General features: G+C 42.0%; 1 protein-coding gene across 2 annotated transcripts; it reads right to left on the minus strand.

The window, feature by feature from the left end:
• Window positions 1–57: 57 nt before the first annotated feature.
• LOC127441589 (protein patched homolog 1-like) lies at window positions 58–27,997 on the minus strand. Of its 2 annotated transcripts, XM_051699167.1 has the most exons (22): window positions 27,488–27,985; window positions 24,771–24,963; window positions 16,107–16,296; window positions 15,924–15,993; window positions 15,672–15,763; window positions 13,336–13,531; window positions 13,107–13,228; window positions 12,279–12,426; window positions 11,203–11,334; window positions 10,939–11,094; window positions 10,764–10,856; window positions 10,517–10,642; window positions 9,687–9,805; window positions 8,824–9,557; window positions 7,873–8,015; window positions 7,403–7,583; window positions 6,989–7,269; window positions 5,728–5,865; window positions 5,470–5,612; window positions 1,894–2,284; window positions 1,277–1,784; window positions 58–1,128 (listed from the first exon to the last, which is right to left on the minus strand). In XM_051699167.1, the coding sequence occupies exons 1-22, from the start codon at window positions 27,635–27,637 to the stop codon at window positions 1,094–1,096; spliced, it is 4,341 nt and encodes a 1,446-aa protein (XP_051555127.1). In that variant the 5' UTR covers window positions 27,638–27,985; the 3' UTR covers window positions 58–1,093. The 2 variants fall into 2 exon arrangements, 1 of the variants encoding a protein (XP_051555127.1); XR_007897338.1 differs by lacking the exons at window positions 58–1,128; window positions 1,277–1,784; window positions 1,894–2,284; ... (3 more) ...; window positions 7,403–7,583; window positions 7,873–8,015 and adding an exon at window positions 10,242–10,288 and having other exon boundaries at window positions 9,418–9,557; window positions 27,488–27,997.

The following is a 27,997-nucleotide window of genomic DNA, read 5'->3' on the forward strand; positions in this document are numbered from 1 at the left end:
GGCTACTACCTGGTAAATTATTGTGCAGGGATTTTGCTAAACCAGCCAGCAAAAACACTTTCACACTTACACAAAATTCCCTTTCTGAATGATATTTGGGTAAACAACACATTTGCCTGATATCTCCCAAACGTTTCCTGGGACATATAGTGACAAACTGTAGCTCACTCAATGTATGGTTAAAATAACCATAAAGAAAAACAAAAACAAAAGTGATATTCTACCACCCCTTCAAGTATGTAAATGTAGACTGTAAACAATTATATAGTAAAATTATGTAACAGAAATCATTAGACCCATAGTCCTGCTGTTCACTGCACACTCTACTAGACATGTGAAGCAATTCACGCTAACAACTTTGAAATTAACAAAACAGATGATAACCTTTCTGTAACTGTCCATATCAGTGAACAATCTGTTTCTGAACAGTATAGTACAGTTAATGAACAGTTTGAAAGATCAGTTTTGTAAGATTAAAAGTTAAGAAGGCACAATGGTTGCTTCAGTAAAATAAATAATGGAAAAACAATGGAAATTTCTGATAGAGAAAAACTGCTATGTTTGTTTTGATTTTGTACAGTGCAATTAAAGATAAATAAACATCTTTGAACAATAAAGATAAGCTTCCTATTGGCTGTGGTTTAAGAACCTGTTAATCTAAAGTTACAGTATATCTTGGCTTATGTTGGGGAAAGGGGTACTGCATATTTTCAAGACATCTTAAATTTGAAGTGTAGCAGCAAATAAAAAAAGAACACTGACCTTACATTTCAATAATCTAATATCATTTCACTTCTTTTTACATATAGCACATTTTATAATCTATACAAAGGAACCAGAAGGCCTCCAAATCCTCTTATACATCTGATTTTTATATAAGAGAATACACAAGTTATACAGCATATTTTAAAATAGATTCCCTCTTTTAGTATTAATATATATGTCTAAGAAGACATTTTTAATCATTTTTAAAATAAATCCTCTTGTCTGTGTAAGGTCTATGTACTGTTCAAAGAGACAAAAGACACCAGGCTGGGGACTTCCCAAGACAGCCAGAGATTCCAGACAAAGGGATGTGGGGGCTGGGAGCAGTCTAGTAATCTTTGGCTGCTTGGATCCATGCACCACCTGTAAAGCATAGTAAAAATAGATTGTGGTTAGGATCTGTCAGACATCTGTCTGTTTCTCCATAACAATTTGAAATAAATAATCTCTTTGTCAAATGTGGAAGTATGTTATACTGAAACGTCAAATGTAATTAGATAAGAGTTTTTACCTAGCACCTGGTTAGGTTGATGCTGGCTTTTCTCTGTGGATTCCAGATCCTGAAGTTCCAAAGTGTCACTCTTATAATTTGCAGCTTTGTCATAAGTTTGAGTAGTCCTCTTAGAGTCCTCAAAAGAGTCCAACTCATTATCCTCAAAACCCTTGTGCATGTAACCCTGGTATGACCCCGGCAAACTGGGGTGCACTGCCACTGTCACTGAGGCTGTGGCTGTAACCATGGTGATGGAATTGTTGGGCCGTTGCAATGCCCCAGTGCTATGAGTTGGGGCTGTAGTCCTGTTTTGCTGCTGCCCTTTCCCTGGTTGTGGCCCTGGGCCACACTGTGTAGTCCTGCCAGAACAGTGTGTCCTGTCGCTAGGTAAATGTTGTTGCCTCGGCCCTTGGCACTCGTGTTTGTTATCCCATCGTGTGATCTGCGAACTGACTGAGTTGACAGCATTCTGGGTAGACTCACTGATCTGTCCTCTAGAGCCACTTTCATTTAAAAGTTTCACCACCTTAGAGGCAAGAACAAATGCAAACTCATTACAAAACTGCTCAATGAAGACAACATCTCAAGCAGTTTAATCCTTAATACTTTCTGTTAGGTCAACATGAGGGACTTACTGTGAGTGTAGGGAAGCTGGGGTTCTTGCTGGCTTCAAGCAGAATATGAGAGGTGGGAGGCTGAGCTGGGGGTGTGATGTATGCAGTCCTGTCACAGTACTTGTACTCCTCCTCGCCGATGCCAGAGGTGGTGGTTGTTTCAGAGTAGTACTCAGAGTCTGAGGTTTCGGAGAATGCCTGACGTGGTCCCTTGGGGATGTGCCCAGCATAGTACCCGTGGTGGTTCATAGGTGGAGGCATGGGCTCAGAGAAGGGACTTTGCAGATGACTGGCATTGTTAGCAGGGACAACCTCAGCTGGAGGGCCCATGAGGGACAGCAGTACTGGAAGTAGCACCAAACCATTCAGGATCCCCAACAATGTGAGTATGGCCAGCACTGCAAAAAAGTATCTGCAAGAGACAAAACAAGTTTAGAGAATGTTAAAGCTAAATCAGTCACCAAACATGTGCAGCATTGTGGCCCTCGTCCAGGACAGAGAAGGGGGGAAAGAGAGATTCAAGAGCTCTTGTAAAAGCTCTTAGGATGTTGCTTCCCCTCTTCATCATTTCTTTCACCCTTTCCCTGCATTTCCTCTCCCTGCTTCCTCTGTACTGGCGACCAGACAAAGCTGCAAAGAAATTACTGGGATCCATCTTCATAGCGAATGCACTCTCTCTCCCTCTGGGAGCACTCATCTATCACCACTGCCCTGCCACTTCCTGAGGAGATGTGTTTACATTAGTGAGCAGATTCTACGCATCAGAAACACTAATCCCTCTCCACTGCTTTCTCTCTCTCTCTTTCTGCTTTCTTCCCTCCCTCTGGCTCAAAAGCTGCAACTGCTGTTAATGTAATTTTATCCTCAGCAACTTAATACCCCCTCTCATTGAGATCCTATTACATACTGGCCAGGGCACGCCACCTCTATGTTTATGCTGTGGAGGCTACACAGACCTTTGCTTTCTATCTTTTTCTTTCTCCAACACCCTCTTCTCCCTTTTGGACCCCAACAGCCATGTTGGCTCCAGAGCCAATCACACAACACTAGCATGGGGATCTGTTGAAAGGCATTTCTTTCACATGTGTAATAGACTGTTCTGTGTAGAGCCAGTAAAACCAACCCTCAATAACAGTCCATCAACAACAGTTCCAATAGTCAACAAGTACTCTGTGTGCATAGGGGAATTGTGCAAACAAAATAACTCACTCATTGGTCCAGGATGTCCTGACTATGAATGATATTAAGACTATCTGTTTTGATAAGACTCTCTAGACCATTTCTTAGTTGAGGTGACTAAAATGCAGGAGCCTCAATGCAGTGCTGAAAACAAGCAGAAAACACCACCCTACAATGCAAGGACCAAGAACATGGAGGTCTGGTTGGCAGTGCTGGTAGCGGGTCTGGTAGAGCAGTGTAAAGCGGTGCAGAGTTGCTAAAGGCTGGTAGTGGCACCGAAAGTGTATGCTTGAATGTAAACGTGTGTATGAATAAGGGTTCCACAAGCTCTGGCTCGTACAGTGGAAACTGCTGTCCATTGACCCGTCTCCTCCAATGAGGCCATCTGTTTACTTTGGCAGTCTGGGAACTGTCAAGCAAATGAATAAAAAAAACCTGTAAAAAAGATTACAGGTCTGATGGTCATCAAACCAATAAACCTCTATTTTGGATCTATTTAAGTTTCGCCTCTGTTTTAGCTCTTTAAGGAACTGAGACATGTACTGTGACCTAGTACCTCATATTTAAAAAGACTGTAATTACCTATTTCAGTCATTATGCACAGTCAGGAAGAGGAACTGTTTAAATTGACCTCTAAAACCCAAATTTCCAAGGTGGCCTGTCAGGGTCTGTGTGTTAAATGCAGCACTAGTGGACACGCTGATCTGAATTACATGCCACATTTAGACCAGAGGTTGAGCTGTGCTATGGGTTTCTAAGACAGAGAGAAGCAAGCCTGCTCTCATTCTCTCAACCCTTTCCTCGCCCTTCTCTCATGCCTGCCTCATTAACATAGATGAATCAGACAGCTTGAGTGTGAACCATTTTCTTTTTCACTCAGCTTTTTGAAACTCTTCATACCAATGCCTGAAAATAGTTAGACGACTCACACAGTGTGAGTGACACTTTGATAGGAGTTTGAGAAAGGCTCAATCAACCTTTCAACACAGTTTGTAATGTTCAATGAAAACATGAGGGCTGTTTAAGAATGGAAAAAACAAAGCCGCCAACCATCTCTGGCTGCACTTATGTCCACCTTTTGTTAGTTAAAGGCGCTCATTCTCTCTGAAGGTCCTGTATACATGAAAAGATTGGAAAAAGGGCGCTTGTTTATTTTACTAAGTCAACATTCCGAAAGTGGAGCGCGATTTATTTAAGGAGTAAAAAAAAAGAAAAAAGAAAAAAAGACTAAACAATCCGTGGGCCCCGCTTGGGTTAGACCTCCAGAGTAGACCTAGTGTTAGGAATTCTGTTGTTTATATAAACTGTAATCTTTTCCATTCCAAGTCAGGGGTTGGAAAGGGTGGCTCATTCTGAGAGGGGCTGCTGAGCTTGTTCTCCTGTTTATTCAGTGTCCCACAGCCAGGAGATGTTTACAGCAATGTATTTATGTTACTCCCCAGCAAGACGGCCAGATCTCTCTCTCTCACACTCTTTTTCTCTACATCTAAACAGGACCTCCCACTGTGAATGCCCTAGTGCTGGCACAACACTATCACCAAATGGTTCGCTCCAACCCCAAATATTTCCTTCAGCTTTACCACTATCCTAAAAGTAATCTGCTTTAACATCCACCTGCAGTTTTCTGGACACCAAAATCACACTGCTCTTCCTCGTATTCAAGTTTTGCATCTATCTTTGGAGCAAAACGAGGGTGCTATCCTTCAACAATTAGAGAATGGATGAGTTAAGAGGCCTCCATCCAGGGCATATTTTTATTTTCACTGTGCTGCTGCAAACCTCTAACTAAACCATTTTTATGTCATGGGTCTGCTTGAGGTTTGCTTCAAGCAGAGCCCAGATCCAGTTAAAACACTGCTATTTACTGTTTTTCTTCATGTGAAACAGACATTAAAACCGGCAGAAAAGCTGTCCAAATGCAGTGGCTAAAGGGACTTTGTAACTTCTAGCTGATGTGTGCATGACCCATTGAATCCGGGGGGGGGGGGGGGGGTGCTCTCTTCTTAAGTGGTGCACAGTTTAGGTGCAGAAGCTCTCAACAAAATGACTGGACAGTTAACAACCTTCCCACGATCAGGGTGGTAAATACTCTTGAGTGTGTGCATGTAAGAGTCACCACTCAGTGAGTTGTATATTTACATGTTTACAAGCAGCTGTTACATTCCCTCGATGTTTCCTCCATTTGTTGTGCATTCAAGTGACTCACTATGTCTTTACGAATGCCGTGGTGGTCTGGGGGGGGGGTAAGATCTAGATGAACAACACCAGGTGATGAAGGAGAGGTGAGAGACAAACATTGCCACCTGTACCCTAGAGTCATACAGACAATTGTCTCCCTGCCTTAAGACTGTCACCCTTTTAAAAAACAGCATATGGGCCAACTGCAGAGACCCACTTGGAAAAGTGTCAATCACCCACCTCATGATGAAGTCAAACTCCGAACCAGCAAGCATGAGCACTCCCAGCAGAGTGGAGATGGCGCCATCAATCACAGGAGCGAACATATGCTCCATAGCCACTGCTGAACGAGTGTTCCTGTTACCAGTGGCAGTCAGGAAACCCTGCACAATGACAACAAAGACAGAGTCATCATTGCTGCTTTGTGTATCTATTCAACCACACTGTCAGAAATACAAATAATGATAACACCAGAATTAATGTGCAAGATGATCTTACAAGTGCAATATGCACAGTAAACTCCACTCCAATACCAACGGAGGCAATGAGGATGACCACTGGAATGGCACTCAGCTTGATACCAATCAGGCCCATAATGCCGAAGAGTTCCACTGTCATCATGGCCAAAATAAAAACCTGAGGAGTAAAGAAGAGATCACGTTAGAGCACATTAGCTGCTTCATCCAGTGATTCAACAGCATCTATTTACTTCCATTTACTTCAACACGGAGTACTTGCATGGAAATACTTTAAATGAATCGTGATACAGAGATGGGCCTCTTTGGGCCAGCACCCTCTACATTACACAGTCATCTGCCCATGTATCAGATTATATCATTAACCATATCCTAGCCCCTCCCCAAGTCTTATAAGTTTTAGGGCTTGGGAAATGCATGACACTGTATGATAAGTGTCATACTGTTTAGCCCTCTTTGTTTCTGTTTAGCCCTCTTTGTTTCCCTACTCATGAGTAAGTTTTTATAAAATAAAGAGGGCACTGGTTAAGTCTTTGCCCTGAGAACCTGTTGGCAGGGGTCCTAATTTGGTCACACTTAAATTGGAGATGGTAAAACCCATTTTGCTGCAGCCACATATAGGCTGTGATACTGAAGAGGACAGGGCCAGTTTCGGGAAGAAAAAGTGAGTGCATGTGTGCGGATAAAATACAAAACACAGCTCTTTTCTTTATCATGTAAATAATATGCACTGGGCCTTACACCAAGTGAGTTAGACACTACAGCTAAACCAGTAGTACATCTTAACCAAGGCCAATGGCTACTTCTGGTCTCCTCGTTTCTTCATACAGAGCTGAGGACCTCACCAGCCTGTGCGAAACGCTTCCAAGCCATGGAACTAACCTACAAACCCACTACCCCCACTACACCCAATCCCTGATGGATGGGTTTAGCAGGCCAAGGTCATGACTGGGCAGATTTGTCCTATCCACAAATTTCTGGACAAAGGCAGTTTGAGGTAAAAACCTTCAGGAAAGCTCTGCATTTCTTTTTTAGAAAGTCTTTCTGCACCAAATTTAAATGACAAGGGGGAGAGTATGTATGTGTGCAACTATGTGTATGCATGCAGCACCTTCTAGACAACCCGGCAAGGCCCTACCCAAAAGCTGCCCTGGTGGTAAACTTATTGAGCTGTATTGAGGAGATCAGTGGGAGAAAGCTAAATTAAAGAATAGAGGAAGAGAGTAGAGAATTGAAAGAGACAGAGTTAGAAATGGATTAGAGTGAGAGGAGGGCAGACTTACAATGATGCCTGCTGTCCAGGGGTTGAGCAAGAGGATGGCGCACACCAGGAATGTGCAGGCCAGCACCACGCTGATGGACAGCAAGAACCAGTGTCTCAGGCCAATGTACTGTTCCCAAAACAGGAAAGGGTAACCGTTGGGATAGTTCTGGATTCCCTGACGCGTGAACTCCTCACAGATGGAGCGCACGCTCTCAATGGCTTCAATGAAGTCTGAAGCTTGTCTGAGGCCATTCAGGTAAAAAGGGAACTGGGCAAACTCTAGAGGCTCTGCCGCAGGGACTGAGAAAGAGGAGAGGGGAAGCTTTCAGACACAGATAAATACTATTTATGAAAAATTCACATTGTTTATGACCATATTTATGACTGTAAACAAATGACAGTGAAGTTAGGAAGTTTAAAGGTGTTCACTTACTGCGAAGGTTCTCCCCGGTGGTGTCATACTTATCATGCATCCACTCCCGTGGGCGGGGGTAAAAGTTGGCCTGGGAGGCTGCGTACCCCAGTGGGTCATTACTGACCCAAACTGTCAGGTAGATGTAGAAAACCTCAGGGGGGATGATACCATCCTCATCCACCAGGCGATGGGTTGTAAGCTTTGAAAGAAACAAAAGAGTATTTATTTATATTTTATTTATGCATTTGGCAGACGCTTTTATCCAAAGCAACTTACAGTGCATTTCATGTATACATTTTAACAGTTCATATTCCCTGGGAAGCAAACACATGATCTTATAGTTGCTAGCACCATGCTTTACCAGTTGAGCTACAGGAACCTGTTACATAGTATTAACGACTATGCAACAAAGCAACATCAATTTTGGACTCGATGCCAACATTTTAGAGTGGTATTTCAACTGATTGCTCCAATAGTGCACTACACACCTTGTTGTAGTTGAAAGGGTCTTTCTTGGAGCCAGTCTGTATGAGAAGCTTGTAGGCCAGTGCTCCATCTTCTGTACCATTGCGATAGTTGTCAAATGTTATCCTACCAGCTTCCCAATCAGCATCAAATGTAGCCTGCAGACCTATATGGATCATGGAGGTGTACAAATTAGACCTATATATTTTTACTTCTCAGAAAGCCACTCAAACTTTTCTATTCTTCGAGTCAAAACTTGGTAAGCTATGTAAAATCACACCTTCCTAACAGGTGGCAAAAAAACCTTGGGTCAAAGTAAATGCCAGTTCATGCACACAAATAGACGTATAAACCAAAAGACCCCCTCCCCTCACTGGGTTATCCATCTTTCTGCATGGTGCTGAATAAGTGTGTGTGGGCTGAATAAACTAACCAGAGAAAACCTTTCATGCTCTCCAAATTACAAAGATTGGCAACAGCTGAAAAACAGTTTCCACAACCATTCTGTAATTACAGAGATCTCCTCACAAGAAAATGAAATAGCAAAGGGGGAGACAGGGAGTGGAGGGAGAGAAAGAAAGAGACTTTCAACTAACTCCAGTATCCACAGATTTTCAAAATAAAACACTTCATTTAGCTGGGTTTTACCTATAGTGGATTCAACCCAAAGTTAAGTTCTCATCATAAGCAAATGTGAACAGAAGGGTTAAAAACCTCTCAAACAGAGATAACCCCTGACCCTCCCTCATAATCCTCTCTATGGCCAGGTGGGAGGAACACAAAAGTAGATGACAGAAATGAACTTTCATTGAACTCTTTTTCTCACCTTGAGTGGTAAGAGTGGCTCCCACACACAACAATGAATCCAAATCCATTCTTTGTCATTGTTATGTTTAATAATAAGGTAATTATCGTGTGAATTCTAATGCTAATAACAAAGAAAATAATAACTTCATAATGATTCCATGGCTTACCTCTGAGCCAATCCTGGAAGTAGTGCAACCACATTCTGGGAAGTTTGTGATTGCTGTCCTTAACCACATTTTTCACAAAGTTGAAGGCATTGTGAAGTTTTAGCAGCTGCCGTTGGGAACGAGCATAGTCAAAGCCATCCATGGTAACCAGGTACATGTTGTAGAAGGAGAAGTATTTAAACTGAGCTGTAATGAAGTCAAACTCCTTTGTGTCTCTGGGGACAATGTCAGTCAAGTAGAGTCCATCATGAACCATTGTGGTACCATAGAGGCTGAGGCTCAGAAGAGCCACAAAAACAATGACCACCACAGTCTTGGTCTCAGGCTTGAGCAACAGAGGGGCATACTTTTCCCGTGCAAATCTTGACAGGTTCCAACGAAAGAAAGGCAGAGGCACGCACTCGCGAACCTCTTTGGGCTCCTCCACCTGGGCTAGAAGGTTTCGAGTGGAGCTGGAGGTGGTGAACAGCTGTGAGCCATAAGGATCAGTGGTGGGGGTGGAGACAACCATGAATGGATGGCTAGTGGAAATCTGGGAGGTGGGAGGCAGGATGGTGACAATATGCTGGCCAGCTGCATCACACTGGGTGAAGGCTTGGACAGTGGTTGTGATGTGGGTGCTGGTGGTGATAGTGGAGCCAGTGTAGGTGGGGGTGGAGGGTACGTGCTGGTGGTTGTCATTGGCGTCTGCAAACTCCTGAGGCTGGATCTGGATCACCCGAGATGAACAGGGGCTGGAAGGAAGTGAAGAACAGAAACATTCAGTCAACATCTTGATGCTCCAATCAACGTCGTGAGCATCACAAAATTTGGCATAATGAAATGGGCTGAGATTATAGAAGAGAACAGTGCATATCTGTTACCTGTAGAAACAGCACAGGATGTCCAGTCTTTTGACCTCCCGTCTGTGAAGGTCCAAGCTCAGAATGGCAGGGAAGATGAGCAAAACCATGGCAAAGTTAAAGACCACCACAATAGCCGCCTAAAATAAAATGAAAGAGAGAGAGAGACTTTAGGAGATAGGCCAAGTTTTTTTCTAAGAGTTCTACGCTGCCACCTGACTCCACAGCTGCTGTCTGAACTTGAGAAAAAAACACTTTGCATTCAGGAACCCTCGCTGTTTTAGTGCCTCGGATTGAATCCCAGAAAGTAAAATATGCACCCTAAATCAACGAGCAACTCCCCTCCCTCCCCCTTCACTCCCCAAATAGTCAACAAGCTAAGGAAAGGGGACTCCCCAAGGTCATAGCGAGTCTGAGCAGAACCAACCCCCCCACCCCCCCAAAATCTAGCAGCCTCAGACAGACATTATATTCCATATCACTACAGCACAGACCACCCAAGGTTAGCCTGGGGAGATCAGAAAAGCAGAATCTGATGGCTGGGTGATATACTGATTTATTCACTCATCTTATTACCTTTCTCTCTCTCTGTATCCCCTCCCCATCAGAAAACCAGGCTGTGACTTTAGGTAGATGAAGTGGTTTTGACCATAAAAGAGAGAGAATGCGAGAAAGAGAAAAGAGCAAAAGCCATTCACATTCTGAAATAACTTTGACTGCTCATTTATTAAAGCCACCTTTCACTGGCCTTTTCAGATAGTCACTACTCCTGCCAGTCTTCTGAATGGGCATCACATGGCACAATGGTTTATGATATGCACTCATACAAAACAAACTACTGACATGCGTACCTGAAGTGAGAAAGCGCGGAGAGCTGGAATGGGCACCAAGGCAGCCATGAAGAATGCAATCATGTTATTGATGGAGGTGAGAGCCACACTGGTGCCAGTTCTTCTCAGGCAGTCACCGGTCCTCTCCTATGCAATGGTGAAAAAAATGGCAAAGCATGAGCTGACATATTCTTCAGCAACAACAGAGATTCTATGCAACACTTTTATCTTATAATCCAGTTCCAGAGAGAGTTTAGGAGATACACACCTTGAATGGGATGTTGGCTCTGGTCTCAGTGAAGGAATGAGCCAGCAAGAACATGTCATCCACTCCAATGCCCAGGGCCAGGAACGGCAGCACCTGTGGAGGAACGCACAACACTGAGTTATAGTCAAGCCCCGAGGGAGAGTGAATTTAAGACGTTTTTCAGGTGTGAACATACCTGTGTGGTGGCAGCATTGAAGGACAACCCCAGCAGTGAGCACAATCCAAGCCCTGCAGCCACAGACAGAGCGACCAGCAGAACTCCTGCCAGCCCTACAGCACCCTGGGACTTAGCGCAGTCCCAACGCAACATGGTCACACATGCGTATGCCAGCTGTACACAGAGACACATGTGTAAGGGAATAGCTCCACACATATGGAGACACATTAAACATGTTTCCATTAGCCTTAACTCTATTTGCCACAGTAATGGATGTCTTACCATGAGCAGATAACCACCTGCCACCCTGATTACGCTGACGTCGGAGAAAGACTTCATGATGTCATTAAGAGTAGTGGTAGAGAAGGCATAAATATTAGAGGAAGAGTTATGAGGAATACTCCCATGGACGACCTAGAAACAAAATTGCAATTTTAAACCTCAATGTTTATCATGACAGTCCGATATATACAGACTTGCAATATTTAGATTGGAAATAGCATATGTGTCTTTTACGTGTCATTTGTAGATCTCGCTTACAATTACTATAATGTCATCACGGCTGATTAAATTACAGCCTGAGCAATGTTGCTTGATGTTTGTGTTTTTTGAACTCCGCACTATTTGCGGAATACAGAACATCTCTTAAATTATGTTTTCTGACAAGCCACACAAACATTACATTCTTCACTGTGGGACATACCCCCATCCACCTCATATTTTATCTTAATAACACACAAACAAGATAGCATGAGTCCCTATAAAGCTTGACAAGCAAGATATAATGAGCACAGATGCCAGAGGTCAGATGGATCAGATGTGATCACATGGTCTCTCAGGCTACTCCATCAGCACCATGAATGGCTGACAACCTTAAGGGGAATGAAATACCCCTGCACTTTGTTTTTACAGTGCCATATCCCCCCAAACTCCCCTGACTCCACTTCCCCCCCCCCCTCTCTCTCTCTCTCTCTCTCTCTCTCTTTCTCTCTCTGAGCCAGTAGACTTTGCTGGAGACTCTTCCCTTCCTCCCTCCCTTGCTCTCTCTTTCAGTCAGCGTGCTGGGTGTCAGTTATCACAAAAACAGCTTGTTCCTATAACTGGGAGTCTGTCAGTGGCCTCCTAGGAGAACTCCATTTACTAGGCAGCTGAAGATTGATGGAATTCAGGCAAACGTTGCCATCTTTGGGTCTAAGGAAAACAACCTTCTTGCACCATTTGTGACCTCCTACACTCTGACCATTCCTCCACTCTCCATTCCTCTCTGTCCTAGTCCGCCACCCGCTGTGGTCATTCAAACCATTCAGACCTCACAAAGTGATGAGGGGGTGTGGATGTGTTATGAAACTGGAAATTACCTCAACAAACTTTCTCTGCCAGGACTCCAGGATGGCAGTGGCCTTGTCCTCGTTCCAGTTGATGTCATGGATCTCATAGTCATCTGTAAAGTGCTCATAGAGCTGTTTGGGACTCATAAGGAGGAACATGGTCTGAAGGGCCTCCGCACTGTGTGTGTGAGGGGGAGATCAGAGGGGGGGGTCAGAGAGCTGAGTGAGATCAGAACGCATATATGTACAGTACATGAAGAGATATCATGGTGTAAGGTGAGTGTTTAGAGTTGGAAGCATTATCATAAAGGCTGAAATGATGCGTGTGGCCCCTCACAGGCTGCTGTAAATCACTCTAACACTTCCAGTGAGATTAGGACAGGGCTCAAGAGCTGGTCTGAAGGCCACTCTCTACCACAACTTTCATTTATTGCATATTAAACTCTGCATTTAAAATATACACATAATATTAAATTACAAGGGTTAAAAACTATGCCTTTGCTTTTAGTTTAGGCCCAGTTTATGTTTACTTTGTATCATATGCCCTTTTTTCCAGTTACGTTGTGTTTTCTTTTTCTCCACTCTGCATTTCAGATCTGTCCATAAGTTATATGGCTGTCCATCATGTTTAATTGGTCTTTCCTATAATGGGGTCAGGGGTGGAAACTGATCCCTCTTCATGCAAGGAATTCCTTGGATGTGTGAGGTTATTAAGAGTCAGAAAGATTCCTCCCTCTCTCTCTATCTCTGTCTTTTTCTGGTTTTCTCTCCTACTTTCTCTCTCATCAGGGTCTCCTTAGAGAGAGGCCCACCCACATGCCCCTCCTCTTCCCACTCCTCTCTTTTCTCCTTTCTCACCTCTTCAAGGCATTCTGGGAATTCTTTACTCTTTCACCCAGGATCAACTCCTCCTGCCAGTGCATGAACTTCTCGGAGAAACCATGGCAACCACCCTGAAGTTCCACAGCAATGTCAGGGACCTAAAGAAAACACAGACAGCGCATTTAATGCAAATGAATTAAAAACTCAGTTCATATTAGTTCATATTAGTGTCACATTGTCTTTTGCATTACAACACTGTGCCCACCTGCCGCGGGTCTTTATTAGGGGCACTGTGAGGGCAGTCTGTATCATTGGGATCCAGGCAAGGCCGGTTCATATAGGCATGGCCCACCTGAGCCTTATCCAGCATCTCTCGGAAGCCCTCTAGAGGTGTAAACTGGCTTAACTCCTCCATTAGCTTGAGAGGGTCCAGATTCATCCACTGAATGTCAGGCATACCCCTATACATAAATGAAAACATACAAGTTAGCAGGGTTGCCATGTACATTATCTCAAATTCCCCTTGCAATAATAATGTATCGACTCACTATACCACTCTTTCAAAAGATAGTATGCTTTTTTACGTAAAACATAATTTCATAAACACCTCTCCCTTTCCCCGCTGCTTCTTCTCTGGGCCTGTTGGCACCAGTCTCTCCCTGGTGGTGGTGGGCTACAGATGCAGCATAAAGTAGCGTTTATTATCCTGTTACACGGAGAGGCATAATGTGCTGGGGGTCTACAGGCTGCTGTCTCTTAATATTGTGCATTAAGTCATAATGATTACCTCTGCCTCTAAAACATCTTGATAAGGATGAGGGAGGGCAGTGGGAGAGCTGCGAGCGGCAATGCCAATCGCCTTGCATGCTTTGAGGCCAATTTTCTCAGACCCTCAGCCTGCAGGTTTTAATCTATTGAGTCACAGGCAGTGGGTATGAAAAGAGTGGACAGCTGTCAATTGATGTGCCAAGAACTAATTCATTAGGTGTAGTGGAGTTACAGTTGGGCTCCTTGGACATGCTGATTTGTTATGAGGTAAGAGGTCAACAGAGATGTTCTGCTAAACTGTGCTATCTCACTGAAAACTAGAGACCTGACAGCATCCAAATACACACCTTGTCACTCTAAAATTATAAACATTTTATGGCCTTCAAAACTGGGGAAAAGATGCAACTCTCCCAAGTCAACATCTATGTAGCTTAAAAAATTCCACTTAAACAAGACATAGAACTCACACTGTTACCCACTGACTGAGAGGGGCCATTCACTGTGATGAGTATTTGTGGGTAAAGAAGAATAAAAGTGAATAATGTCCTAACTTCAGGCCCAATCTCACTCCAATAACTCATGATGAGAAGCTTCAAATAAAGCTGGTCCCCTCTCATTCCCACATACCAAGCGCCTTTGCTCCTGCTTGCAAAGAGAGTCTCCTTTACCTCCTATTTTTTGCTTGAGTGAACCAGCCTGGGCCCTTTTGTTTTTCCATAGATTGCTGCTCTTTGTTCCCTAAAGATTTTTCTTCCCCCTCACTCACTCACTCACTCACTCTCTCTCTCTCTCTCTCTCTTTCCCCCTTGGATAAAAAAACAACTGAAATGAAGCGGAAGCCTGAGAGGATGTTAGCCTTAGTGGCTAACTCAAGCCCTCTTCACACATGGCAAAACAGAGAGAACACAAACAAATAAAATTATTTTACAGGCCACTCATCCTTCTGATACATATAGGACTGTGAGTGTGACAACAATTCTCAATGATAATTGACAAAACAAGCCTCTGCTTTAAAACAAATAAACATTTTTTTCTCAGGCATGATGTGCATTTTCCACCTACAGATTTTTTTAAGCAATATTATGTGTGGAGATGTAATCTACAATGTCCAAAGTCCACTGTTAATTTCTCCCTCTTTTTCTCCCTCCTTTCTCTCTCTGGGTCCATGACTTGAATAATGCCCATTTTATTTGTTGGACAACTTACAGCTCCAAGCCTGGGTGATTTCCATGAGAATGCACAGTGTTACCCAGTGCTGACAAAGACAGGCCCCCTCCAGGGTCCCCTCACTGATGGACACTCACTCGTAAACTGAAAGAATGCTTACCATTGTCTGACCCAAAGGCTCCCTTAACCCCCCCACCCCCCACTCCACCTGACCCTCCCACCCACCCAGTAGCAGTCATCTCTCTCCCTCTCTCTCAGTCCCCTGTCCATAAGGGCTTCCTCAGCCTGGAGTTGGCGGGGGAGTTTTGTGGGACAGGGATGCAGGATTAGAGATTGTCCTGTAAAGCCCCTCACCACACTCGTGACAGCTCAAGCCCCAGCAATGACGTAACCAGGCCTCAGCTTATCAACAGAATAAATAGAGCTTTTGCTTGGGGCTTGATGTCTGAGTTTGTCGCAGTCAGCACCGTGTTTGGTTGAAGGTAAAGCTCAATTGTTATAGAAGCGTGTGTTATATCTGGGAGGGGTGCCACAGTCTAGACACAGTCCCCTGATCCATGGTTAACTTTACCCCTGAGCTTTGAACTTAAGTATTAAAAATAGTAAAATTAAGCTATGTGACTTAATTACAGAAATGTAGTAGGTACAATTTAGCAGAATGCTTACGGTAAATAGGCCGAGCCTCCTTGCAATTTGGAGCCTTCCCAAAAGCAGTCCAGTGGAGTCACGATCATACAGGGAAAAAGCTTGTCAATAATCTGTGGGAAAATGGCATATAATCTTCAGTAAGGCATAATTGATGGCATAGTAGAAGAAGTAAGAAGCTAAGTGGATTAACACTGTAATAACAGTCTGAATTAATAGCAAGCAAACATTAATGAGAAAATAATTATGAAGCAAGCCAAAAAATATGCTTACCCTTTCAATCATGATGTTTTCTATAATTGGGACTCCGGATTTGAAGCAAATTTTATTAAGATCCCAAGATCTGTGGATAGAAGTTGCACAATCGTATAATAAAAAGACATCCTTTTTGGGACAGAACCTCATGTATATAGTTGTTATGAAATTCCCTGTAATCCTGCTGGGGGTTGTACTCACTTTCCGTAAAGAGACACCTGGACTTTGCTGGCTGCCAAAGCAGCCTCCAAGTGGAGCAGCAAAGCCTCCTGGGTAAGAATATTGGTTCCTTCCTGTTTGGGTGTCTGTATGAGCATCTGTGAGGTGAAAACTGACTCCTCTCCCTGCTTCTCCTTTGTGTAGCGTAGCTCCTTGCTCACCCGACTGCCAGCTGAGAGAGAGATAACACCTCTGTGGTCATGATTTCATTCCTTTCAGCTCTACTGGATGATTTGATTTAGGTCTATGGATAAAGGCACATTAAAGAAACAATACAGTTCTATGGCCATGGTAACACTGCGACAATTGTTTTAACAAAAAATCAATCAAGATCTTCAATACAAGTGAAATTACAGTCACTACAGTTCTGATTCCACTGTGTACCCTACATCTTACCACAGAAACAGATGTGAGGGTCAAATTTGCACACTAAACAGGGTTGGGAAGGTAGAGGGAATACTCTCTTGAAGTATATAACAGTTCGTGCTGTCAAACAAGGCTAACAAAATGGCAATATCTCCCATAAATTCCCCAAAACAAATGTGGGTGGCTAAAACATTCGGACCCACAGGGTCTTCCCTGGATTAATCTTGCTACCAATGGTTCAGGAGTTGACCAATAGGAGGACTTGGGTGAGTTTTAAATCTTTTTCACTAAATTATCCATACAAAGTCTGTTGTTTATGATAGATAGATCCCAATCTCAAGGCTTTGGGTCTTGATCTCTAGGTCACCATTCCTGGATACAAGATGTGAGCAGTTATTGGAAGGAGGGAGCGAGGAAAAAGAGTAGAGGCAGAAACGCTGTCCATATGGTATGCTGAGCAGGGATAAAAAGCATCAAAGAGTGCAGAGAAAACTCTGGAGTCCAGCCCCCTAATTAATGGAGGTGGTGGTGAAAAGAGGACGCAGGGTATCTGCGGCCATGCCAAATGCACATGAAATGCACCGGCCCAGATCAGAGCCTGCCCGTCTGCCCCTCCACATCCCAGTACATGATGACAAGCTTGCAATGGCTGGTTGAGCCCACCGGGTCACTTTTTCTCCCCAGCACATCTCACTGCCTGCCTCGGTTAATTGAGAGATGAGTGGAGGGGCGAGAGACATAGAGAAAGAGAGAAAAACATAAAGAGAGAGACAGAGGGGTACAACACTGCTGTTTTTGTGTTAGCATACAGCAGCTTTGTAAGTGGCTTAGAGATCCTTTAAGATCTTTCATTTAGGACACATGAAAGGTTCTGTTTAATGAATGAAAATGCCAGCAAAGAGTAGAAACAAAGAAATTGCATGCAAATGCAAAAAGCTGTGTAGTTTCGCATATAGTAACTTCAAATTCAAATTGCACACAAACATTCAACCTCCTGGTTCCATTCATGCAGCTCTCTGACATCTGGGTTATGTAAACACATTATTTAAAAAATGTGGCGGGCTAAATCTGAAGGCCGTATCCATTTGCAAAATGCAAACAAGCGTTTGTGTCGATCTACAGACACTGTGTTCATATTTAATGCATTCAGGCATCTGTAGGAATTGAACTCCAAACCTTGGGCCTGTAATTACAGGGGCTCCTGAAGTAAATTATAGCTATTTGTGTCTGGTTCCTCCCATCTGGACCACCCAGCTCAGTCACCACTCCACTCAGCCCCACTCCAGATGGGAGTTCTGCTCTGTTCTTTCGGCTCGCTGCTGCAGCCGAACATTTAAAGAGACAGGCATGCAAATACTTTCACAGCCAGAAACAAACAGCAGGAGGAAAAAAGGAACTATAATACACAAAAGTGAGCTAGGATGTAAATTTGTGATTCAAACAGCTAAAACTGTTAAACAGAGCATTTGTTTGAGGGCTGGGGGGATTCTCAAAGCACTAATATTAGTTTTGAGCTGTCAGGATGGAATTGTAGTTGTTCACGGTAACAGCAAGGCTTTTTACCTATATAAAAAAACAGCCAATGATTGGAAAATCACCAAAGTCAAGTGTTGTGTAATATTTATCCAGCAGTACTCCCATAAAGAGCTTTCATTTTTCCAAGCAGAGCCCCTCCATTCTTTGTTGTCCTTCATTTTTCACAGCATTTGGAAGTGACATCACCATCACAGGTCAAGTATCCATGAGGAAGGTTCCTCAACATGGAAACCAGCCTTAATGTCTCACAGATTAGACAGCTGTGACAGACCCAGTTCTCTCCTGCACTTAAAATTGTAAGACCTGAAGCTAATGTAAACATCAAAATTATACTTATGTCCTCTCTGAAAAAACCTGAATTGGCACGCAAATCTAGCAGGCTTCAGGGGTACTGTCTCAAGCTACCACCCAAGAGCAGACCAGCAAAGTGAGCTGGTGTGAGGAGGTTCCCTCCCAGTGGGCAGCATGGAAAGTGACATGTTATTAACCATGGAGAAGAAGCCCCCTGCTCCCCGGTGTCACCCTGCCAGTGGATCCTGTCAACTCCAATCTCACTCATGTCTACTCAAACCCAGCTAGTTTGACACTCTACACAATCACACTGACTTGTACTAAAGTCACTCTGACTATTGTATGCACATTTCTGAATTTTTCTCTCTTCAAGTAAAACATTTCAAAAGTATGGTTTACTAAAATGCATTTGCAATGCTTAAAGAGGAGCATATGTGATTTTATTTAGCAGATAAGTGCAATATGCTTGAAACAAAGTGAAGAAATAGAAATGGCAACATACTACTGTAAATAACTGCACAGTTACCATTCAAAGTAATTATGACAAAGTTCTTGCCAACAGGGAAAATTTTTGCTAATTTAGGATTCTACAAAAAATACCTCTAGAAAATCAACAACTGGGTCATATGTATGTGGCACAGTGGCACTGAGCAGCAAAGTCTAAAACCCAGTTCTTTCTCCATAAGGACATGCCACCTTCAAAGTGTTGTGGGCCAGATTAGAGGGATTAAGAGGCTTCTGAATGGACTCATGCTGTTCTGGAGGAAGTCCCACAAGGAACAGTGCTGAAAGAGAATTTTTTTACCTGGTTTTGCCACCCAAGTAAACCCAAGAACACAGATACACAGTCGGGTGCCAGTGCGTGCCCGCTCACACACTCTCCCATCACTCTCTCTTTCTGTTTGCCTTCTTTCTCCCACACACATTAATATATGAAACCTCTAAGAACAAAACAAGCTGGTCCAGCTCTTTTGCCTTGGGTCCGTCAAGACCCCATCTTGTCCATTCCAAGCTCTTTGTCTGATTTTTTCTTTCTCCTCTTTTCAGACACATTATGTAGACAAGAGGGATAGATTTGGCTCCATTGCAAATCTTTTTAAACATTTCAGCTTCAGTGCAACTCTCAATCACAGACAGTCTCAATGGCTTGACCATGACTGAGAGAACCACCCCATCTCACCCCTATACAGTGGCAGATGAAGACTGCTCCACCTCTGCCTCTATGAGTGCTAACTTGAGACTCAATGCGGATCTTTGTGACCCTCATTTTCAGTAGTTTTTAGTTGTTTCCCAACAAACAGGAAAAAATAAAGAGAGAAACTCACAACAAAAGCAATCGGACTGAGATTTTTCCCAGAGGATAAAACAATGTTAAAGAGAGGGAGAAAGGGTTGGCTTAAGAGCTTATGTATATAAATACTGTGTGGGAGCATGTGAAGGGCTTGTATACATCCACATGAGTGTCCTCTTGTAGCTACATCTTTCTGAGAAACATTTTGGCCAATATGACAAAAACACACCTCATGGCATGTATAAAAATTTTTGAGTATTCCCAAGGTAAAAAAATATATATAATGTATATATAAAAAACAAATCAAGATGGATGAAAACTATGCTTGAGCTTGCACCTATTCAGACCTGATCCTTCTGTCAGCACTGACATACATTTCCACTGGTTCTGGCATTTAGGTTCTGGCCATTTCCATATGTACAGTATAGCCTTCCCTGTACTAATTATGCTAATTGGCCCCACTGTTGGCCGCTGTGAAAAATACCCACATTAGGCACTCCACTGGCTGTTAATGCAGCTTAATGTGTGGTTGAAACATACATTCATCCCATGGTGAAAGGCAAAAATGTTCCACGTTGCTGGTCTCATTCAAACTGGAAAATAATTTATTGAGCCCAAAAAAACATTTATTTTCCACCAAGTACCAAGAAAATGTTTTTATTTTTTTAACCTAACCAAAAGGACAAACTTTTTTTCTCACAAAAAAGTGACCAATTTCTCTTTTTTAACATGGATCAAAGAGAATGGCCCTAGTTGGACTGAATGTAAGAAATACTGTCTGAATTGGGCAATGAGAGGGGCAGCTTCACGGGGGTCTTGACCCCTCCTGCCTCTGCTACCATTGTTCTAGTAACATTAGCTTAAGAATATAAACATAAAGGTGTACCCAAGCATCTCTGCCATGGAGTCAAGCCTTGATTCAACATCAACACTGGCTCTCAAATGGTGCCACAAATGACAATGGGACGGCATTTTAATTCCTAGATTCCTAGGTATGGAATATGTTCCTTTGCCGCATTTGACAACCTCTAGAGTTGAACGTTTTTCTAAACAATCCAATGTTTAAAAAACAAGTGTGATACCAAATGAACTAATTAAATACATAGAATGAAAATGATGCCAGTGTGAGTGAAGCCTTAATTGGCTATGCTTTGATCTGGGGTAGAGAGGCTAAATTTTGAGAAGGGATGCATTCAGTTCATGTGGCTGTTCTTGAGTATGGGGTGGGGGGGGGTTGAAATAAACATTTTCAACTGACCCAGGTTGACTCTCGCCTTGTTTGTTCTATCTACTGGTGAGGTCTAAGCCTCAGCAGTAAGTTTATTTATGTAGCTGGGGTACTACGGCTTGACATTCACCTCCAATAATGCCTCATAGAGCTTTCCTTCTCTTAAATCCGGCACCAGGACTGGAAGACTGTGTATTTTCTAACAAATTACTGCATTTACTTTGCATTTCTTTTTTGTTTACATAACTGCTCTAAACATTGAAAGCTCCATATATGTCTCTGTATAACTTGTTCTTGTGCTGGATCCCTGGGAGGAACACTCTGCCTACATGAATGTGGACAAGGTCATTCATGCAATGTGTATATGTTCTTTATTCCTCTCTTCTGCTGCCTGGTGGCTTTATAAAACTCAAACAGGCCTACTACCCAGATACCCCTCTGCACATTTGCGTAATGTTTGCACAGCTTGTCTGTGTGTACACTTCTGTCAGGCACACCAAAATTTTGTCAAAACGGACAAGAAAAATTAATTTACAAGTGTATATGAGCACATAAACACGTCCGTCTGTTTGAGAAAGTTTGCCGTTTGTTTAGCCCGCCACACATTTTTGCAATGACCGTTAAATGCCAGCAATCCTTTTGGGAGGCCAGCATTACTCAAGCATATAATCACATATCAAAGTCTGCTCTTTTCCCCCAAGCTGATGGCCAACATGTCACTGACAAAGCTTTCCTGATCCTTCACTCTGAAAGAGGAAAAAACAATCAATCAAATATTATAATCCTTAACAATTAAAACAAGATGTCGTACTTTTTGGTTTGGTGAGAGAAGCCAGATGAAATAACTTGTGCTCCTTTGAAACTATAACTTTTTTCTCCCCCTCTCTTAATTCTCCAAACAAATTCCCCACTGCAATCTGACACTTCACATAAGGACCAAACATGCAACCCAAAGAAATGTAAAGGTGTAGAGGCTAGAAGGTTTCTTCTCTCACCAGCCCCCAATCTTTCATTTCACTTTATGATCCCCTCTTTCTTCTGTCGCACAATGCAGGCTAAATAACACTTTCCCAAGAATCAACCAATGACTTCAGCATAAGTTCAACCCTGCTTCAGTCAAATTTGAATTTTTAAACAACAAAACATCACTCTTGATCTAAAACAGGATTCCCCAATTTGATTTCACCAAGGGCCAAATTCTGTCAACAATAAAAAGCCAAGGGCCAACACCCTCAATGTCATGACTAAGATTTTGTGCTGCTGCTATTATTACTACCAGTATTTTTTATTATTGGTAATATTATTACTATTGTTGTTTTTATTGTTTTTGTTATTAAAAGAGTCACAACATAAATATTCTGATTTTTTCTTTCTTTTTCTCAGTATTACTAGTCTGTTTTATATATTCAAACAATTATGAACATTCAAACAATTATGAACAGAATGCATCAACACCATGGAAAGATCATAATAAATCAGTTATGCCAAATTAGGTAAATAAATGCTTTAACAGCATTCAATATATTAATATCCAGCACTGAGAGATGAGCAGGGCAGGGTAGGAGTCTGGTATAAATATTTGTAGAACAGCAACAGCGCCACCTACTGTACAGGGGTGAAATCGTTTTTCGTCTCACAAAATCTTCACGGCTTTGATGTGAACAGGCCTTTTGAGCGGGCCAAAGATTTGTCCCTTGCGGGCTGGATGTGACCACCTATTGAGGAACCCTGATCTAGAATTTCAAACAACAAGCCAAAACTCAAAGAGAGATAATAATCATACGATTATATCAGCAAACCATTCAAAAATATGCTAACATCTATCACAGTTGAAGGAGAGGTGAGGTTAGATATAACAACACACTGATGTATTTTGTAAATAGTGTAAATAAACTCCAAACACTCATACAAATGGAGGAAGGTTTTTGCTACACAAAAGACAAAATACACTGTATTCTTTACAGTGTGTCAACACTTTAGTACTAAAGGTTAGTTTTTAAGGCATCTTAACACCTTTACTAAGTTGCTGATTTTCACACATTGTTTGATGGAAGGCGGAAGCAATTACGGATGGTCCCTGAGGACATAGATACTTGGTGGCCTGGGTGACATTCTGGTGGGGGGCTATAGCAGGGGTAAGGAAGGGACAGTTACCGCCTCGGGGGTAATTAATGAGGAAGCATATGCTCCAAATGCACAGCTGGTCAAGTGTGAGTTCCACTGGCCAAGGCTGCCATGCTGTGCTATTCTAAATATCTCCCACACAGAGCATATTTGAATATTTGTGTCTTCCTTGGACTTTTATTTACAACTGTCCTATTAATTTTTATATAGTATATTTTTCTTTATAATAAAATATTGTGGCTTGGTAAGTAACAGCAAAACAGCCTTAATGTATGCAACTATTTAGTAATCACTTAAGGCAATAGTAAGCTTTTAAAATTCAATTCCTAAACAGAAAACCCATTATACAATCTTTTGTTTGCGCCTGTGACTTTTTATGTGTATGTGTTCAGAAGTGAGTGTGTGTGTCTGTGTTTGAGGACTAACCTCTCCTTGTTACCATACTACTTACTCCCCATTCAACCCTGAGCAGCTTTGTCAATGGGCTATTGGGGGAAACAAGGCAGACAGAAACTTTAGAAACACAGGCACTGCCTCTTAAAGGCACAGCATTCCTTTTCAGCACTTTGGCATTTCACTCCAGGAGCCTCATGCTTTATGACTGCTTTACATTAAAACACAAATTTCACTGACAACATCTGACAACTCCCTTCCCTTTAAAGTCCATCTAACGTTCCCAGTGGAGAGCACGAGTTCATATATCACTGCGTTTACAGTTTAGCATATTTCACAAGTAATTACAACAACAATACTAAACTTTGTTTGCTTTCTGACTACTTTCATATTTTTCAATAAAACACTGGTACCTTCTGAGGGTATATACAGTGTATATATAGTGAAATATAACTGTCCCACAAAATGTCCCAAATACTTTTTTTTTTTTTCAGAAACACACCAACAACAGGAGTACTAGCATGTACAACAACATATTTTTTTAGACTTAATCTACAAAAATGATGACTCTCGTTGTATGTGTGCATAAGCATGTGTGTGTTGTGTGTGTGTGAGTGTGAAACAGGTGGGTAAACTTCAGCTGTATTCACTTTTTTGGTAAAGGGGGGTGCCTTTATTGTTGAATGGAATCCAGGAATAGTGAAGGACCACACAGCGAGCATGAGGGGGAGGGTCAGCTCCTCAAAGATGGGTAACGATTCACATAGCCCATCTGTGCAGGGGATCAGCACTGTGGCGAAAGCCTAGGGGGTTCAGAAGGAATTTGGCAGTGTGAAAACCAAATAAAGCTTCCCGAAAATGCACAGATAAGCGAGGTGCATTGAAAGGATGTCAAACGAGAGAAGGAAATAAAAATCAAGCGCAGCACCCACTGCAAACAATATAGGCTGATGGGGAGAGAACAAGAGACGGCTTGCATGCGCTAGGAAAAGAATGCTACGTGTGCGTGACAGGAGATATGGAATTCCAGAGGCCATGGTCCACGTCCGCTAAAAGATCCAAAGACTTCATATCAGAAGCCCACACAAGGCCTGGGTCAAACATTGCCCAAGAACTGCACCACAATTCCCACAATCAAATTTTCAATCAGAGAATATCAGTTAAGCTAAGCACATCTGATCTGAAAGCAAAGCCGCATTTTATAACATCCCCCCGTCAAATCAAATTGTTTGGGGAGGCAAAAGATCTAAAATTGCATTGTGATAAACACTGTAAAATGGTGCCCTATACAAAGCATCATTGTGTACAGCTCACAAATATGTTGACCTGACCTGTTAGTGCAGAGCTCCTCATCGATTAGCCCCAAATCTCACCCACCCACACAGCACACAACCAGAATATGAAATCGCAAACTCACCTTCCACCCATAGTTTCTCAATGTCCGTTTCAATGGCAGCGACTCGCAAACCAACAGACAAGGCTCCGAACACAAGCAGTCCAATGAAAAGGACTTTTCCACAGTGTCGTTGGATGTGACATCCCAGAGAAAAGAGAAAAGCCTGGAACCTCGCCCGAATCCACAGCGGTGCTTTCTGTCCCACAGCTTTCCCCTGAGACACAGGAGAGCAACACTTATTCACATGTAAAATGATCAGTTGTAGCATACAGTGTCCTGCCAGGACAGTGAACTGCTTTGACAATGTAGAAATCTATATTTACAAATGATGCTATTTAATTTTCCTGTAGACATTTCAAATTGACATTATAATGAGTCTTTTTATTCAACAGGGAAGGTAAATAACATACAGCCTGGCATTCTTTATTATAATAGTGACCATTCCCAGAAATAACTGACATTCCCATGTCTTCACAAAGTTTGGCTAGCTCAGCTACACGAACAAAGCTAATCTATGACTTTAAGACTCAGTTCAAAAGCCATTGTATCCAGTTCAGGATTGTTTCCTCATTAATCCACACTGGCCTGAGGTAAATGCTGACCCCCCCCCCCCTTCAAGTTTGTTTGTTACATAACATGAAAACTAGCATGACCAGAAGACCATCGTTGGCCTTCATTAACTATTAAAAGGACTTTTCTAAACATCTCACAAGCCTTGGTTTTCTCAACTGGGCTGTAAACTGTATGCTGTATGCTCATCTCAGTATTAAGTAAGAAAAAGTTAGTATTAAAACTATCAGATTTAACAATCTATAAGAAACAACATTACAGTTAGGCCTATATAAAAGTATCTTTAAAGTTTTTTGCTTGATTAACATGTCATACTCTGGAAATCCTTGACTAGAAGACTATAGCACATGGGACAAGGTAACCACAACTAAAAGCTGTCAAACATGGTTCTTATTATTATTATTGTTATACATGGTTCTTATTATATTATTATTATTATTATTATAAGCTATAATCAGGGTTGGGGAGTAACGGAATACATGTAACGGGATTACGTATTTAAAATACAAAATATAAGTAACTGTATTCCACTACAGTTACAATTTAAATCATTGGTATTTAGAATACAGTTACATTCAAAAAGTATTTTGATTACTGATGAGATTACTTTGCATTTTATTGTCATTTGTTTCATTTAATATTTAGTCCTTTCAGATGGAAAACATTTATACATATAAATGATGCGATCCAAAGTGCATTTGAACAGCGGTGAAACAGTTTTTTATGAAGTGTTACATTCATACGAGCAGACAGAGAAGTAAGTTTGAAGTAAGTTTGGAGCAGAAGAAACAGAAATAAATCTTGTGTAAATTGTCAGCTTTATGTTAAGCTAAAATACTACTTCTCGCCATTTTACATGCACGTTACCAGGCACGATCATATTTTTTTATCAAGAAAATTCACGTTAGATCATAATTTCTTTTTTTCTAGTAAGACCTTTTATATTTTATATAACACTGCATAAGATATTTTGGTTTTTCAGAGAATTTATTTTTTTAATGTGTATTTTGTCTTACTGTACTGGCAGAGTTTTTATAGTCAAAACAAGTGAAAAAATCTACCAGTGCTGAAGAAGTAATCCAAAGTATTTAGAATATGTTACTGACCTTGAGTAATCTAAAGGAATACATTACAAATTACATTTTACAGCATGTATTCTGTAATCTGTAGTGGAATACATTTCAGAAGCAACCCTCCCAACCCTGGCTATACTAACTTCTATGAGGTATCTGATTCTTCTGTCACTAATCATACATTTTAACTATGCTATTACATGAGCAAATAGTAGAAACTATTCAGAGCTTCCAGTAGCTAAATAAAGTGATTTGGTAAACGTGGAAAATGTTTTCAAATTCAGTAGATCCGTATTTGTAGAAATCAAAAGACCACCATTGCTGCTGCTGTAGCTAATGTCTTGCTAAATCTACTGAGACAAGTTCTCAAACTGCAAACTGTAGAAAAACAAACACTTTCGCGTGCAATTTGATCAAAAATTTAGATTAATGTAGCCAAGCTTGGTAAAAACTCAAGTTTCCTCTGACTGGCAGTGCTGGCTGCAGTATAACTGGACATGTTTCGGTTTCCCTCATGGGAGATTTGACACATAGCCAAGCGTTCGTGCGCTTCACTGATGCTTTGTCAGATCAAACTTAATCAGTGAATTCCTCAGCAGGAAGCGCGCATTGTCATACAAACACGCTACATTGTATCTAGACCAACCAGACTGAACACTGAGGCCAGTTTAAACGTCATAACGGCTTAAAACGCGCGTGTATGTAAATAAAGATGAGCGAAATGAATGGAGACTCTACGTTCATTCATGGAAAACGCTGTCCGAACTCACGCTTTCATATTTAGTTTACTCTCTCTCTCTCTCTCTCTCTCTCTCTCTCTCTCTCTCTCTCTCGGTTTCCACAGAACTAGGTTTAATAACAACCCATTTGAAATGTACAACCCATGTAAAAGCGTCGATAATTTCAGTCTCACTTTCTTAATTCAAGTTAAATCTACTCTTGTGTATCGTAACGATGATGAGTTAAGTTTCCTTCGAACACCAAAACTAGGCTAAAGAAAGTCCTTTACAATTCCCAGACTCAAACAAATCTCTGAATAAAACGTTAAGAACAACTACGCGGTGTTTATATTCCTCTGGAAAATGCGTTTGTCACCTTGGAAATCTGTTTTAAGGCAAAAGCAGCGTGGCAGTAACTGGGTCTCCGGAGGAGATCAGAGTTCACAGGCGGCGTAGAGCGCGTGTAACTCGGGGGTAAATCTCCAAAAACACCACCGGCCCCCGGGTCTTTGGGATCCGAGGCCATAGTCCAAACGAGAGAAAGAAGAAGAAGCGCTGACGAAAGTTAAAAGACAAACGCCGCGCGTTAGGTAGAGGCGATAATAACAATAATCCAACAAACAGGTCGCGCGCATCAACCAGGTTAAACTTGAAAGAATCTTCTCTAGTCTTTCGCTGAGCAAAAGTCTTCCAGCTCCAACACAACATTATGCGCTCGAATCCGTATAGATCCTTCGGTCTTCATTCGTCCGGCTATAGCTCGTAACTCGTTTTAAAGCGGAGGAAAGTGGCGAGCGGATTCCTTCAGTCTACCTCTGATCCTGTTGTAGTAACATTTGGAGAGTTAGCCCCCTTTGCAAATCCTGAAAAGGGTGGTTTGATGGAA

The sequence above is a fragment of the Myxocyprinus asiaticus genome, chromosome 5 (assembly GCF_019703515.2).
Source record: "Myxocyprinus asiaticus isolate MX2 ecotype Aquarium Trade chromosome 5, UBuf_Myxa_2, whole genome shotgun sequence".
NCBI classification, from domain to species: domain Eukaryota; kingdom Metazoa; phylum Chordata; class Actinopteri; order Cypriniformes; family Catostomidae; genus Myxocyprinus; species Myxocyprinus asiaticus.